Source organism: Phaethon lepturus, unplaced genomic scaffold (genome assembly GCF_000687285.1).
Source record: "Phaethon lepturus isolate BGI_N335 unplaced genomic scaffold, ASM68728v1 scaffold29478, whole genome shotgun sequence".
In the NCBI taxonomy this organism is placed as follows: Eukaryota; Metazoa; Chordata; class Aves; order Phaethontiformes; family Phaethontidae; genus Phaethon; species Phaethon lepturus.
Genome location: NW_010560214.1, coordinates 1 through 13546, shown reverse-complemented (window position 1 = coordinate 13546; position 13546 = coordinate 1). Strand labels below are relative to the sequence as shown.

The 13546-nt window shown below is 38.3% G+C and overlaps 1 protein-coding gene across 1 annotated transcript; it reads left to right on the top strand.

Moving 5' to 3' along the window:
• Nucleotides 1-83: 83 nt before the first annotated feature.
• LOC104614668 (chromosome unknown open reading frame, human C5orf34) lies at nt 84-12867 on the top strand (the record flags this gene model as incomplete). Its single annotated transcript, XM_010293611.1, has 11 exons — nt 84-173; nt 490-669; nt 3293-3939; nt 5843-5966; nt 7422-7513; nt 7732-7801; nt 8985-9155; nt 10179-10267; nt 11000-11092; nt 11880-11920; nt 12665-12867. Coding segments are annotated over 11 exons (1800 nt in total), but the record flags the coding sequence as incomplete, so codon positions are not given.
• Nucleotides 12868-13546: the final 679 nt, after the last annotated feature.

Genomic DNA, 13546 nt, shown 5'->3' with positions numbered 1-13546 from the left:
TGAAATCAGCTTAAAATTTTATCACTGCGTAGAAAAACTCGTAACAGGGTTGTGTTGTTTTGTTTTTCTTCACACTTCAATAGGAACAACTTCTGCGAGCTCTAGATTTCCGGAACAAGTTTTCTGCTCGCCCATACTTACCTTCACGTATTATACCTCTAGAAAGAAAAAAGGTGAGAGTTACACAGGTACTACTTCTGTAAAATAAACTTCCCTAGGGGTCTGACAAAGTGAACTTAACGTGTGTGTATGAGTACAGGCCTTGAAGATCCACAGAGTACAGGTTGGCAAATGCACTTGTCATCTTGATTAGAATACTGCCATTTTAAATTGCAGTTTTAACTGTTACTTAGTCTTATGCATATCTTTTGTAGCCAAACAGTAAAAGAGTTTCTTTACTTTTAGTGAGACTAAAACCTAGGATTTTGTACGTATGATAGAATGAGCTGTTTTATATATTGTCACTTTTCTGCACTTGAAACCTTTCAGGGAAGTCTCAGTGACGTAGGACAGCGTTTTCTGAAAGACTGTCAGGTTCAGAATCCCATCATTGCCCCACTGAAATACTTGTGTGAGTCTGTCACGGGGGCCTGCGAGACGACTGGGGCAGGGTGGCACTCCGTGGGAATGGCTGCCCCGGCTCAGACGGAAGGTCCATCCAGAGACCCGGTGGACAATTTCTAGGAGCCCTACTCCTCATCGGCATCCCACTGGCATTCCCACTGAACGCATGCCAGTGTGTGTGCATTGTGGTGGGAGTCTTAATGACTGATAAATCTGGCAAGTTTTAAGTTTTAAAACTCTTAGACTGACGCTTCATTAGTAACACATTTCATGCTAATATTTAGCTGCTGAAAACACAGTCAGTATCAGTGCATACTTAACAGCAGTCAGTCTTTAACAGTCATATTGTATGTGCACTGCAAGGCATGGCAGCACAGACCTGATGCTCTGTTGATAACATGAGTGAGCAACCCTCCACCAGCCCCCAGGCCCAACTTCTGGAAGATGACTGCGTTTCTAAACAGTTTCTAACTTAGAGCTTCCACTGTGACTACCTGCTTCAGAATGTTGAGGGACAGCTTTCTCAAGCCACAGCAAGTGCCTTATGTTGCTTCGCTTTTTGATTTCTTGCTTTTTCCTTGCCACACCTTGATTTATCAGCTGCTGCTTTTCTTGAAGCAAAAGCAGTCTTTTTGTAGCTCTTGAGGTTGTACTTCTTCAGTCATTTGCTATCAGTTTACTGTTGTGTGGCCTTTATTTTCAACCACTGCCCATATTTTCAAGGCCTTTGCAGTTTCACTTTTCCTATTTATAAGCTGTCCATTAAAATGACATCACAGTTGCCAAGCTCCAGTTCACTCATAACAAGTTGGTAACGAGCCTAATGGGTCAGCCTTTAGTGACAACACTTTTACTGGGCCACTGGGTACAAAAACACTTCCACAGTTTTGCGGTATTACTTGCTTATGCTTTAATTCAAAACAAGCTAGTGCTACGGTTTGCTTAGGCTCTGCTTTGGCCACACTAACCATCCACATCTATAGAGAGCTTGATGAGGTGTATCTTGGCAGTGGTGTGGCCTGTTCAGAACTGCAGATGGTATTCAAAAGGCAGGTTAACCATGAATATATTCAGTGGTACGGTTATATCTTCTGTTTATTCTTCTTCCTTTCCTAGAATTTTCAAGCATTTGATGCACTGCTTAAACTGCTTCTGAACATAGAGGATGTGTTCATGGAACTGTCATCATAACACCAAGATCTTATTCCTGGATGGTGGTAGTAAGCTCAGAGACCATCCTTTCATGTGTAAAGTTAGGATTTTCCCCATTTATATCACATTACATTTACATCCACTGAATTTTTATCTGCAAACCTATTGTCTAGTCACTTGATTTTTTATTGGGGGGGTAGGGCAGATCCTTTTGCAATTCTTTATGGTAAATTTTCATCCTTAATGCCCCAAATACCTTTGGCAGACTTTCCCACCTTACTAATACACTAGTGCTGCCATGTTTCATTTTTATTGAACTCCAGGCTTCTCCATTGCTGGTCCAGAGTATGATCAGAGTTGAAATATACCTGATTAAAGTCAAATGAGACAAAGCTGATTAAATTGAGATAAAACAAATGGTGAGGAGTGTGAATACTCTTTTGCTAAGTTTTTTCACACCTTAATTGAGAGGCCTTACATCTCTCTGTTTATCTGGGATCCAGTGCTTTACCTGGAGGCTTCAGTTGAAAGCTGACTAAGCATATTTTCTGTGTGATGATCAGGTATAAGGACAATACAAAGGAAAATACCTCATTTTAGGGAAGAACCTCTGCAGGTTGCTAGGAAGGCTTTCTCCATCTTGCCTGACTTTTTCTAGTTTCAGAAGATGATTAGTGCATTTTCTAAATTATATCTTCTCTTTGGCAAAGCTTTTAAACCGGGGTTTGAGGTAGATGCAGTGCTTGTTGGGAGTAAATTGTTGAGAATCATCTGCTTCATGTTTGGTGTTTGTAGAAGGGTTAGGACAAGGGCATATGCTGTGAAAATGTTTTTTGTTTGTCTTGAACAAAAGTGCTAATTGAAGCAGCAGTCTGTACTTGACTAATAGGATGAAGCTATTCTTTTGAGACTTTCCAAATGTTGAAAGGTCTAAAATCTTTATTATGTTTTAAGTTCTTCTTCAGAAATATGTTCTATCCACATCCTAGCAATAGCTGTGAAACTTAATCTTTGGTGCTGTGGGATTAAGGAAGTTTAGCCACCTAGCAGCAAAATGTTTTCAATAAATTTCCGCTTTGGTAAGAACACAAAAAAGCATGTTACATGACATTTTACAGGCTTATTTTAATCTTATAAATAAAGAAAATAATTCAGAGCACATGAGTTTTCAATGGACACAATTTTAATGCAGGCTTTCCATGAAGTCTACTGCTATGGTCAAGATAATTTAGGCTTTCTCTTCAGTGTTTCTTAAGAAGCAGTTGGAAACAGAAATACCTACTGTCTGTGGGCAGTTATGCCTGGTCAGTTAGCCGAGTACCTTACTAGTTTATGAATGCAGATCAAATTAAAACATTATTCCTAAATAGAAGTCTGTTAGAAAAGGAGGAAGCAGATACAACGGTTACATATTTGCTTCCTCTTGAGTTCATGTATGCAAATAAACACATAGTAAAGTTTCTGGCCATACATCACCTTGCAGAATAATTGAATTCATTTAAATCCTCCACTGCTATTTGTGGGAAGCAGGTCGTTTTTATCTTGCTGCACATTTCAGTCCTTTTTCTTGTATTAGATTCTTTTCAGTGATATCTTAGAAATTAGATGGCCTGACCCTGCTACGGCTGATCTGACAAGATGTATAGACAATGGCAGTGTGAAGATCTCATCAGTAGATGGCTATGCTCACCTTTACCTGTCAGAATTGCAGCAAGAATTTACAGTGGAATTCTTATGCAAAGTCAGCCAGTCATCTGCAGCACCCTTACACTCCTCTCAAAAGAACAGCACCTACCAAACCAGAGATCAGTATGGAAAATCAAGTAAAAATTCTGTTGCAGGAATGTCATTGAAACAAACAAGAACAGAGAATAAAAATAATGAACATGATAGTGCTGAAGGTAAATACAGGGAACCAGCCAAACCAAAGGACCAAAAAGACAGAGATGGAATCCCTTTGTGCTACACAAATTGTTCTTCTGAATACGTATGGGTGACACAGTGTTGGTCTGTTTCCTCCTGCCCAGAAGAATGGAAGTACCCTTTGTGGTTGGCACAAATGTGCTATAACTTACGTACTCTTAAGAATGAAATGAAGACATGTGGGAAAAGCAACCATACATCCATAGAAGCTGATGTTTTAATAGACCCCAAAACACATGAACCAGTTTCTCGTTTACCTTCAGCTTTGCCACTCAGCTGCAGAGCTCCACATTTACACAGGTAATTTAAGCTGCTTACTTTATAGTTGTTAACATACATTTTACAATTCTGCAATTTGGAACTTCATCCCCTAGCAAAAGAACCGAATTACAGGTATAAAAAATTACTATAATATTCTTTTTTTAGGAACTTCTTGAAACATGAGATTTGTGAAAACATTCTGTATCCTACTGTAATGAATATAATTAGTACAGAGGAAAACAAATTTTATTTTCTGACATGCTGTGTAAGTGTGTCAATGAAAAAGAGAATACCAAAAAAACCCCCACACGTTTTGGGTTGCTTTGGGTTTTTTTCATTTTTGAGAAGATGATACGTATGAGGTGGGCCAGTAGCATACATTCTCTGTCAGCACCAATTAAAATAAGCAAAAATTCTTCGCAAGTTTGAGAAAATTAATTTGGTAACTAATGTGGGTAACTAAGGAATCAGAGGACTCTGAAAATATGTGGCCTCTTTTCCTTTGAATAGATGTGCTTGTATCTGTTCTTGGTACAGAAATGATTACCAGCACACACAAAAAATCCCCAACCTTCGGACTCACTGAAGCTTTTGTTTTATTTTGTACAGGTGGACTTTCTGTGACTTCTTTCAGAATCAAGATACTGAAAAGTATTCATGCCCTCAGCTAATTCAGATCGTATGGTGCCAGGGTGTTTTTTATAGGTATGTAGGAGACCATGTGTTTCATCTTTGGAAGACTTAATTTGTAGGGGAATTCGGCTTTTAGATGAAATGTCTTACTTTGTTCCTTTCTCACTCCTTGTGAAACTGTACAGAGTCTTCATGTGAGAGACTGTTCATTTCTGCTGTTTGTTCATTTGACTTCACGTTTTCTAGTGCAGTGTATTTCCGGGTTTGAAGGTTGGTATGTGTGAAAGAACCAATCTGAAATAATGTTTAAGTCTTTTAAAGAAATTATGTGATTTCTTAAAGGTTTACTGGACAGCTGGAGCTCCCACAGACTTCACTGACAAATGTTTGTTGGTGACCTACAAAATTTCCATGTTGCAGGCAGCTAAAGTGTGGATTTCCTTAGCAAATCACCATGTCCATATGATTTAAAAAAAAAGAAAAATACTTTTTTTTAATTGCACTTTCAAACCTTTATACAGACTTTGAAAATGATACAGTTGTTATCAGCATCTAAAAGTCTTTGATAAAAGAATAATCGGTCTGTAAAGCTTTAATCTTTCTGCCCACCGTTCTTTATTTTTCTCAGTGTAATTACTAAATTTTCATATCATCTGAACAAAATGCTGAGCAGCTTTTCAGTACTGTACCTCGTTTCTTTGGAAGTAGCTGTACTTGGTCTACTAAGTGCCATTACCAAAGTCCTGGCATCTAACCACAGAGTTGCAGAACTGGGCCATTAAATGGATTTTAGGCTCCAAGATACCGTATAAGCACAAGTAAAAGAGCATTGATCTTAGAGACAAACACACATCTGCAGTGGGAACGAAGACTTCCAGGCTGTTCAGCAAATGTTCGGTCTGACAGTGTTCTGTATACACTAGGTAGGGCTGGTCTACTAAGAAAATCTGTTTTTTCTCTTTAGAATCGCTATACATTTTGTGGTTGGTGAAATGGGGATTGAGCAGCTCTTGTGAGATGTTTACCTCAACACAAAAAAGGTTTCCCTTGGCTTGCTTAAAAATAAACATACTAACCATCACCCCCTATGCAGACAGGCAAACAAAGAGCCTGGTAATGCTATTCTTCTGTGTTAAAGGAAGTAATTGGTACACTCAGCTGTTTGTGAAACAGTAGGAAAATTTTCATGTGAGAGTTGTGTTGAAAATGGGTTTCTGCTTAGTGTTTTTTTTCAAGTTACTAACCTGTTTTGCTTGTCTAGTGACACAGTATTTTAAATACTGTTTAAAAATCTTGTTATTTCTCTTAGATTTATCCATGGTAGGACAAACATCACAGAAATTTATCCTGGTGATGACTCGTTTTTCAAATCAGAGGGAGCATTTTTGGGAAACTATTTCATACATTATGCAATCCAAAAAGGAACGAAAAAGGTATAGAACCATAAATCTATTTTAAAATGTGTTCCAAATTCCTTCAAGTTAACCGTTTTCTTAGATTCAAGCCATTTGACTATGCAGTCTATAGTTTCGGCTGGGGTAGAGTTAATTTTCTTCCTAGTAGCTGGTATAGTGCTGTGGTTTGGATTTGGAATGAAAATAATGGTCATAACGTACTGACATTTTCAGTTGTTGCTAAGCAGTCAAGGGCTGTCCAGCTTCTTATGCTCTGCCCTGCCAGTGAGCAGGCTGGGGCCGCACGGGAAGCTGAGGGGGGGGCACAGCACGGGAAGCTGAGAGGGGGGCACAGCCAAGGACGGCGGCCCCCATCCAGCCAAAGTGATGTTCCATACCATTCTATACCACATCATGCTCAGTATATAAACTGGGGGAGTTGGCTGGGGAGGGACCACAGCTCATGGACTAACTGGGTATCGGTCAGCAGGTGGTGAGCAATTGTGCCATGCGTCACTTCTTCAGTACATTTGTTTATTAGTGTTATTGTTATCATTACTACCATCCTCTTTTTTCTATCCTGTTAAACTGTCTTTATCTCAACCTACGCATTCTACCTTTTTTTCTTTTTTTTTTTTCTGATTCTCTCCCCCATCCCACTGGGGGAGGGTGGTGCGCAAACAGCTGTGTGGTTGTTTTAGCTACCTGCCAGGTTAAACCGTAACAAGTCCCTACATTAGGAATTACTATAATGGGTGAATCAAGCAATCAATCATACAAAAGATGATACTATTGCTTCTGTTTCAGTATTTTGTAAATTATAGACACAGTAAGAAAAATCTTATTCATTGTAACATTTATTTCACAAGCCCGAGTGTGTACTTCAGCAAGATTCTACAGTAACCATTTCTCTCTAATTTAGAAGAGAATAATATATTGATTAGACTCTAATCTTTATGTACTTGGAAGTGTTTTCTTTTTCACTATATGGAGGCAGAATGTGGAAGATGCAGGTTGTGTTCTGGCTTTGCCACAGACAACCTGTTCATTACTGGAGAAATTGTTTTGCCTCTCTGTCTGTCTATTGTTAAGTCTCCCCAGAGTAGAGATACTGTCAAGTGCTTATGCAGTGCTTTGTATTTTTAAAGAAGAATTAACGGTCCACTTTGTAACCCTTTGAACCTAGCCTTTAACTTGTAGTCAAACATAGTTACTTAGTAATAAGCTACAGTCTACTCGAGAAGAGAACTAATTGGTCCATACTGAGTGCATGGAAACTTGTGAATGTTTCTTCCTGCAGAATTGGGCTTAAATGATACAATTGCATTTTTTTACTTTTCAAGGAGATATTTGTCTGTCTTCTGGGACAAATTTTAACGTGATTGTAGTTGCATTCTGGGTGGTCAGACATTTCATATCTTGCAAGGTCTTGAATGCTGTTTTCATGCTACAGTACCTTTAACTAACTCACCTCTTTTCTGCTCTTTACTGCAGAGAGAAGAAAAGATGTATTCGGTAAACAGCCTACCTCCTGATGTACCAGGAAATCCATACTCTATATCCTCCATTATTGCTCAGGCAACCAAGTAACTTTACTTTATCTTTGTTACATTACTTCCTCTGACTTTGGAAGGACAGTAGTTAAAATTACACATAATACTTATGATGACATTACATACCAAAAATTAAAGGAATTTATGTTAGCACTGAGGATGTCTGCAAACTTACAGAACAAAGGTTGCAACTACAGAAAACATAGTAACTATGAAATGCTTAATACTTTGTTGTTTTTTTTTCTCCTCAGAATACTTCAGTACTGCTACAAGACTAAACTATCCTTAACTCATAACTATCATCTCTGCTGCTGGAAAATGGTATGTAGCTGAAGATTTGTAAACCTTGCAGTGTTACAAGGATGATTATATGGGCTATAGGGAATAAGACCTAATCTAGAGAGAAGAATGATGAGTGTATCCTGTAAACAAAGATCAGAAGGTATATATTTCAGAACCAAGAGCAGGCACTGTAAGGGTGTATTGTGTGAAGCAGAAAGTAATTGTATGATAAAGAGGGCTGGTTCTGGTCTGGAAAAACAACTGCACTGAAAATCTGGGAGAGGTGCAAACAGCTGTAATGATGTGAGTAACCTTTCCTCATGTTTTTAATGTATTTAGAGTCACAGAATCTTTGGGTTGGAAGGGGTCTTTAGAGGCCATCTAGTCCAATCCCCCTGCAGTGAGCAGTGACATCTTCAACTAGGTCAGGTTGCTCAGAGCCCCGTCCAACCTGATCTTCAGTGTTTCCAGGGATGGGGCATCTACCACCTCTCTGGGCAACCTGGGCCAGTGTTTCACCACCCTCAGTGTGAAAAATTTCTTCCTTACATCTAGCTGAATCTATCCTCTTTTAGTTTAAAACCATTACCCCTTGTCCTATTGCAACAGGCCCTGCTAAAAAGTCTGTCCCCGTCTTTCTTCTAAGCCCTCTTTAAGGACTGGAAGGCTGCAATAAGATCTCCCCAGAGCCTTCTGTCTCCAGGCTGAACAACCCCAACTCTCTCAGCCTGTCCTCACAGCAGAGGTGTTCCATCCCTCTGATCATTGTTATAGCTCTCCTCCAGGCCCACTCCAACAGGTCCGTTTCTTTCCTTTGCTGAGGGCTCCAGAGCTGAACGCAGGGCTCCAGGTGGGGTCTTTCCAGAGTGCAGTAGAGGGGCAGAATCACCTCCATCGCCCTGCTGGCCACGCTGCTTTGGATGTAGCTCAGTTACATTGAATGAAGGCCCAGGTTGGCCTTCTGGGCTGTGAGTGCACATTGCTGGCTCATGTTGAACTCTTCATCCACCAGTATCCCCAAGTTCTTCTGGGCAGGGCTGTTCTCTATCCCTTCATCCCCCAGCCTGTATTGATACCAGTGTTACCCTGACCCAGGTGCAGGACCCTGCATTTGGCTTTCTGGAACCTCATGAGGTTGACAGAGGCCCATTCCTCGAGCTTGTCAAAGGTCCCTCTGGATGGCATCTGCACCACTCAGCTTGGTGTATTTGTTTGGTTCTAGGTACCTGAGACAGATGGGCGAGAAATGTTGCCAGTTTTGCTGTATGAAAAGGTTATTCCCAGCATAGGAAGACTCATTGTGTACTCAGATCATAAAGTCCATGCTGCTTTTTGGGATGGGATGACCTTGAATATGGTCTGGGATTTCAGCTCTTCCTCTAGTAAGATCCAGGTAAGTCATGAGTCAGAGGAATGACTATTCTTAAGACTCTTCATGAAAAAGTATTACTAGGAAACTAATGAGGAAATTAAACAAAAGTTTTGATGCCTATACAATACAAACCGAAGTCTTCTGAGAGATCCATATCTTGCAGTATTTTCTGCTGTGGCTTAGTCTTGAGATTGTGTAGTAGTCTAAATGAAAATGGGAACTATCCACAAACGCCAGCATTAATGTATTGCCAGTATTTTAACTGGAAAGGAGGAGGAAAAATATTTTAGTGCCTAACTGATGCCTGAAGAGGCAAATGAAACTTTATCCTTTTAAAGAAGTCACTCACAGGGATCAAAGAAGGGTATATTTGGTTTTTATTTCAAATTATCTATAATTGAGCAAATGCATATTAAAAAATTACTTGGAAAAGTAACCTTTGCACATATGGGTTTCCATATACATTTTTATATTCACTTAATCTAGAAGTAAAAACAAAGATCATGTTGATCTTTGAAAAATGGCACTATAGAGAAAATCATGTGAGTGTGGGATTCAAGGTTGGCTACTGAGACTTTTGAGTTCTCTGTCTTTACTTACTACCCTAAGGTAACAAGACACAAAAAAGATCTTTAAAGTGTCTGAGGATATCTCTATCATAAACAATATAAATATGATAGTCAGTTTGTCAAAAGATGCAGTATAACTTCCTGACGTGAGCTAGCTCAAATATGTATACTTGCTCATGATAAAAGGAGCAAGAACTGAAAATTCTACAGTTTGGGAAACACTTCTACACACTTTTAGAAATAACGTATTCTTGAGTAGCATGAAATGAGTGTTGGGGCCATGCCAGGTGTTCTTTTCCCCGCACATTTGTCATAGCAGACTATACCAAATTTTGTCCTTAACAAAACATAAACTTTTAAGTGTTTAAAGCAGAATGTTCACAGATAATTCTTAAATTGGCATATTACACTTGCCTTTTTTTTCTTCAGACTGCAGCAGAAAATTAATACTTTTTTTTTTCCTTCTTCTTCTAAGGTAAATGAAGATGTAGGCTGGTGTAAGTTAAGTACTCCTGATGGGGTACAGCAGCTAATACAAATAAGTCATCCTGGAATCTATGAAAGGTATAAGTAATTTAAACAATTTAAAGTTAAATATTAAAGAATTCCATACAAATCCTTTCATAAAAAGAAATGCTATTTACTGAAAATATATTGGGGGGTGGGGACTAAACACATAATGATAAAAGCTCCGTCTTACATCTGGCAAAGATTCATGACCTGTATGACTTGGGACCACTGCATGCTTGTCATTCCATTATAATTGTTACAGTAAAGTCTTTTTAAAAAAATAACTAGAGCTGCAACTTGGCACTTACATCAGTGGATAAGGAAGAAAAAAATCTTTGCCCTGTGTAGAGCTGGTACTTAGAACTGGATAGCAGTTTATCCAATTTTTGCTTTATTACAGATACTGACCTCTGCCTGCAGATTGCTTTCTCTAATCTGCTCTAATTACAGCCCCATTATGGGAATCTTCAGAAGCTTACTGTGCTGCATTTTAGCAAGCAGATATTCAGACACAAAAAACAACATTTGTATACTATTCATTACAAATCATACAGCTTTGTTATAATTTTCTATAACTGCATAGATTGAAGTATGAAGGAGATTCTCGGGAAAAAGTGGGAAGCAAAAAATAGCAAGGAAACCTAGAGAAAAAGCCAGATTTTGAATCATGGCTTTTTCGTTCAGATCCAGGTGTATTCCTTAATGCCTTCAGTTTTTTGCTTGAATTAATACAGTATATTTCTCATATAAATAACTACTTTTTTGTGAATGTTCATGTTAACATAGGTACATCAGAACAGCAATAGAATGGTGCAGAAGTTTGAACGAAACGAAGAAGATTCCTGAATATACTGCAGACTCTCTAACTGAAGAAAATTGGTATTCATCTTTATCCTAAATAGTTGACTACAAATAATGTTGAATATAAAACTAAAAAACCCTATAAATTCTGAATTTTATAGACTGCATTTTCTGAGGGTCAAAAATGACAGTTGTAAGTCCATTTATTTCATGTGATTTCATATTTTTCTTTCAGTGTTCAAAATTGTAGGTAAATTGAGTTCTAGGTGAAGCTTGTTTCATTGCGCTTCTGCCTGCCTTACTTAAAAATCAGAATTATGCTGACTTTGCCAAAGGAGGATTAATCTTACAGAGATGGTATCTTGCAAGATGAAAAAGAGAAGCTAGACTAAGAAAGGCATCTTTCCCTGGAACACCAAGCAATTCAATATAGTACTTTGAACTGCTAAGTTACACTTGTATCTCTTGCTGATATATTTGTCGGTTTTAATATATGCCACTGACCAAAGATCTACTGACATCACATACAAACATATTTGGGTATTAAAAATATGTTAATTGAAATTGATTACACCATTCAAATTGTAGCAGATTCAGTAGATTATGAAATGAAAATTATGTCTATGTTTATACATATATATAGCAAAGAGAATATTCTTGCAGCAGATTTTTGGAAACAAATGATTGACAAATGGCAGCCATTGACTAGTGGTATGAAAGACAAAAATAAAGCATTTTCTAACTTTGCTCATCTAATTTTCAGTATTGCTGGAAACTATTACAAATTAGAATCTGAAGTAGAAAATACATTTGAGAATGTTTTGTGATACTAAATCATTCAGTAATCTTTTATTTTCTTGGACAGGTCTGCTGATGCTGAGCTCAAAAAAATACAGAGATTTAACTGTATCCTTTTAAAAGCTGTAAAGATTTTTCACTTTTGTATTGTTCACCTGTATATTCAGATCTGCATCAAAGGCTCTCTATCCTGTTCTCACTTTCTTTTACTGTCTTACCCACTTAAAATTACCTTTTTTTTTAAAGCCATTTTTTGTTTTATCATTCATCTTGTCCAACTTTTGCATCACAACACCAGAAGCAAAACCAGTGGCAGACTACAAAACTAAAATAAATTTTAAAAATCATCAAAAAAGGATTCCCTTTAATGGGTGTTGCATTAGTTTTGCTAACACTCATCTGCTGATATGTTCTTGAAAGAGGGATGATGCAGTTGTTTTTGGGCTCATTGTTGCAGTACAGTATCTTTCTGTTTATCAGCTACCTCAGTATTGTTCCATTGTGTTTAGCTAGCTCAAAAAAGTGTGCTGCGCTGCATGGGCTTAAAGCCAATGTGTAATTGTCTTTAAGCCCATGTTCAATTTTATTACTATGAAAAGTGCATGCTGTTAAACTGTGCAGTGTGACATCAGATAGTGTCCTTTTAAACTAACTTTTGGATAAATTGAAGTCTTAAAAACATTTTCTATAAATGTGGTAGCCATTTTAAGTAATACAGTCTTTTATTTTTTAGCTTTATGTAATTACCATGCCATGCCATGTGAGACTTTGCAATGCAGAATGATGAGTACAAATATGGAGAAGTATTTTTCTCATTAGGAGGAAGAGTTTGATATTTTTTTCTTAATGAAGTAACACCAGTTTTATTGGATAATAGCAAAGTTCTGGAAAGGACATCTGCTGTAAAAACCAATCCATCTGGTATTACTGTCAGAAAAACAGAAAACAAGAGTGAGCCGGAAGAAATCGGTGAACAGTCCGTCTTGGAAGCTTTGGAAAAAACTTCTAAAGTAATTCAGGATATTGAATCTCTGCTTGCAGCTTCTGGGAAGTGACGCCTCACAGCACGTGAAGACCTGTGTTATGTACCTTCGTAGGAGCTGTCCCAGCTACGTCTGAGGAGGCTTTTCAGTGCCGGAGGAGGGAAGGCTGAAGGCAGAGTAGTGGAATGTCTTTTCAGACCCGCAAACTCTGGTCAGTTGCTGTTGTAATACCACAGCTGTGTATTGTGGACAGGCAAAAAGAACAGGTGATGTAATAGTGCACGGCTATGTAAATACATCAGGGCCAGCGTGACAGTGCTGCTTTTAACTGTAGGAATGTCTTGTTTTATTTTATAGAGGATGGTGCCAAGCAGCTTAGTTCTAGCTACTCTAGTAACTAGGGATAAGAAGTTTCAACTGTAAAAATGTGCTTTTATTCAGAAATTTACACCAAGTAGTCCAATACTGAATAAAAAGTTTCCCAAATGCTTCCTACTCTACTGTTTTGTAGTAAATAAATGTTTACTTAAAACATCTTCAGGCCTTTCTGGTGTGTGATCTGTCACTCGGGGTGCACCATCCCATTAGTGATAAAATACTAGTCTTTTACCGTCGGTTTCTCTTCCAGCGCTTTAATCAGTCTTCTTGTGAATACCCAAACTCTTCTGATAGTGCTAGAAAAAAATTCCTCCCTCAAAACCTCCCCGTTCTCTTCACTCCAGTGCGGCACCCGGCGAGGAGGGGAGGAGAC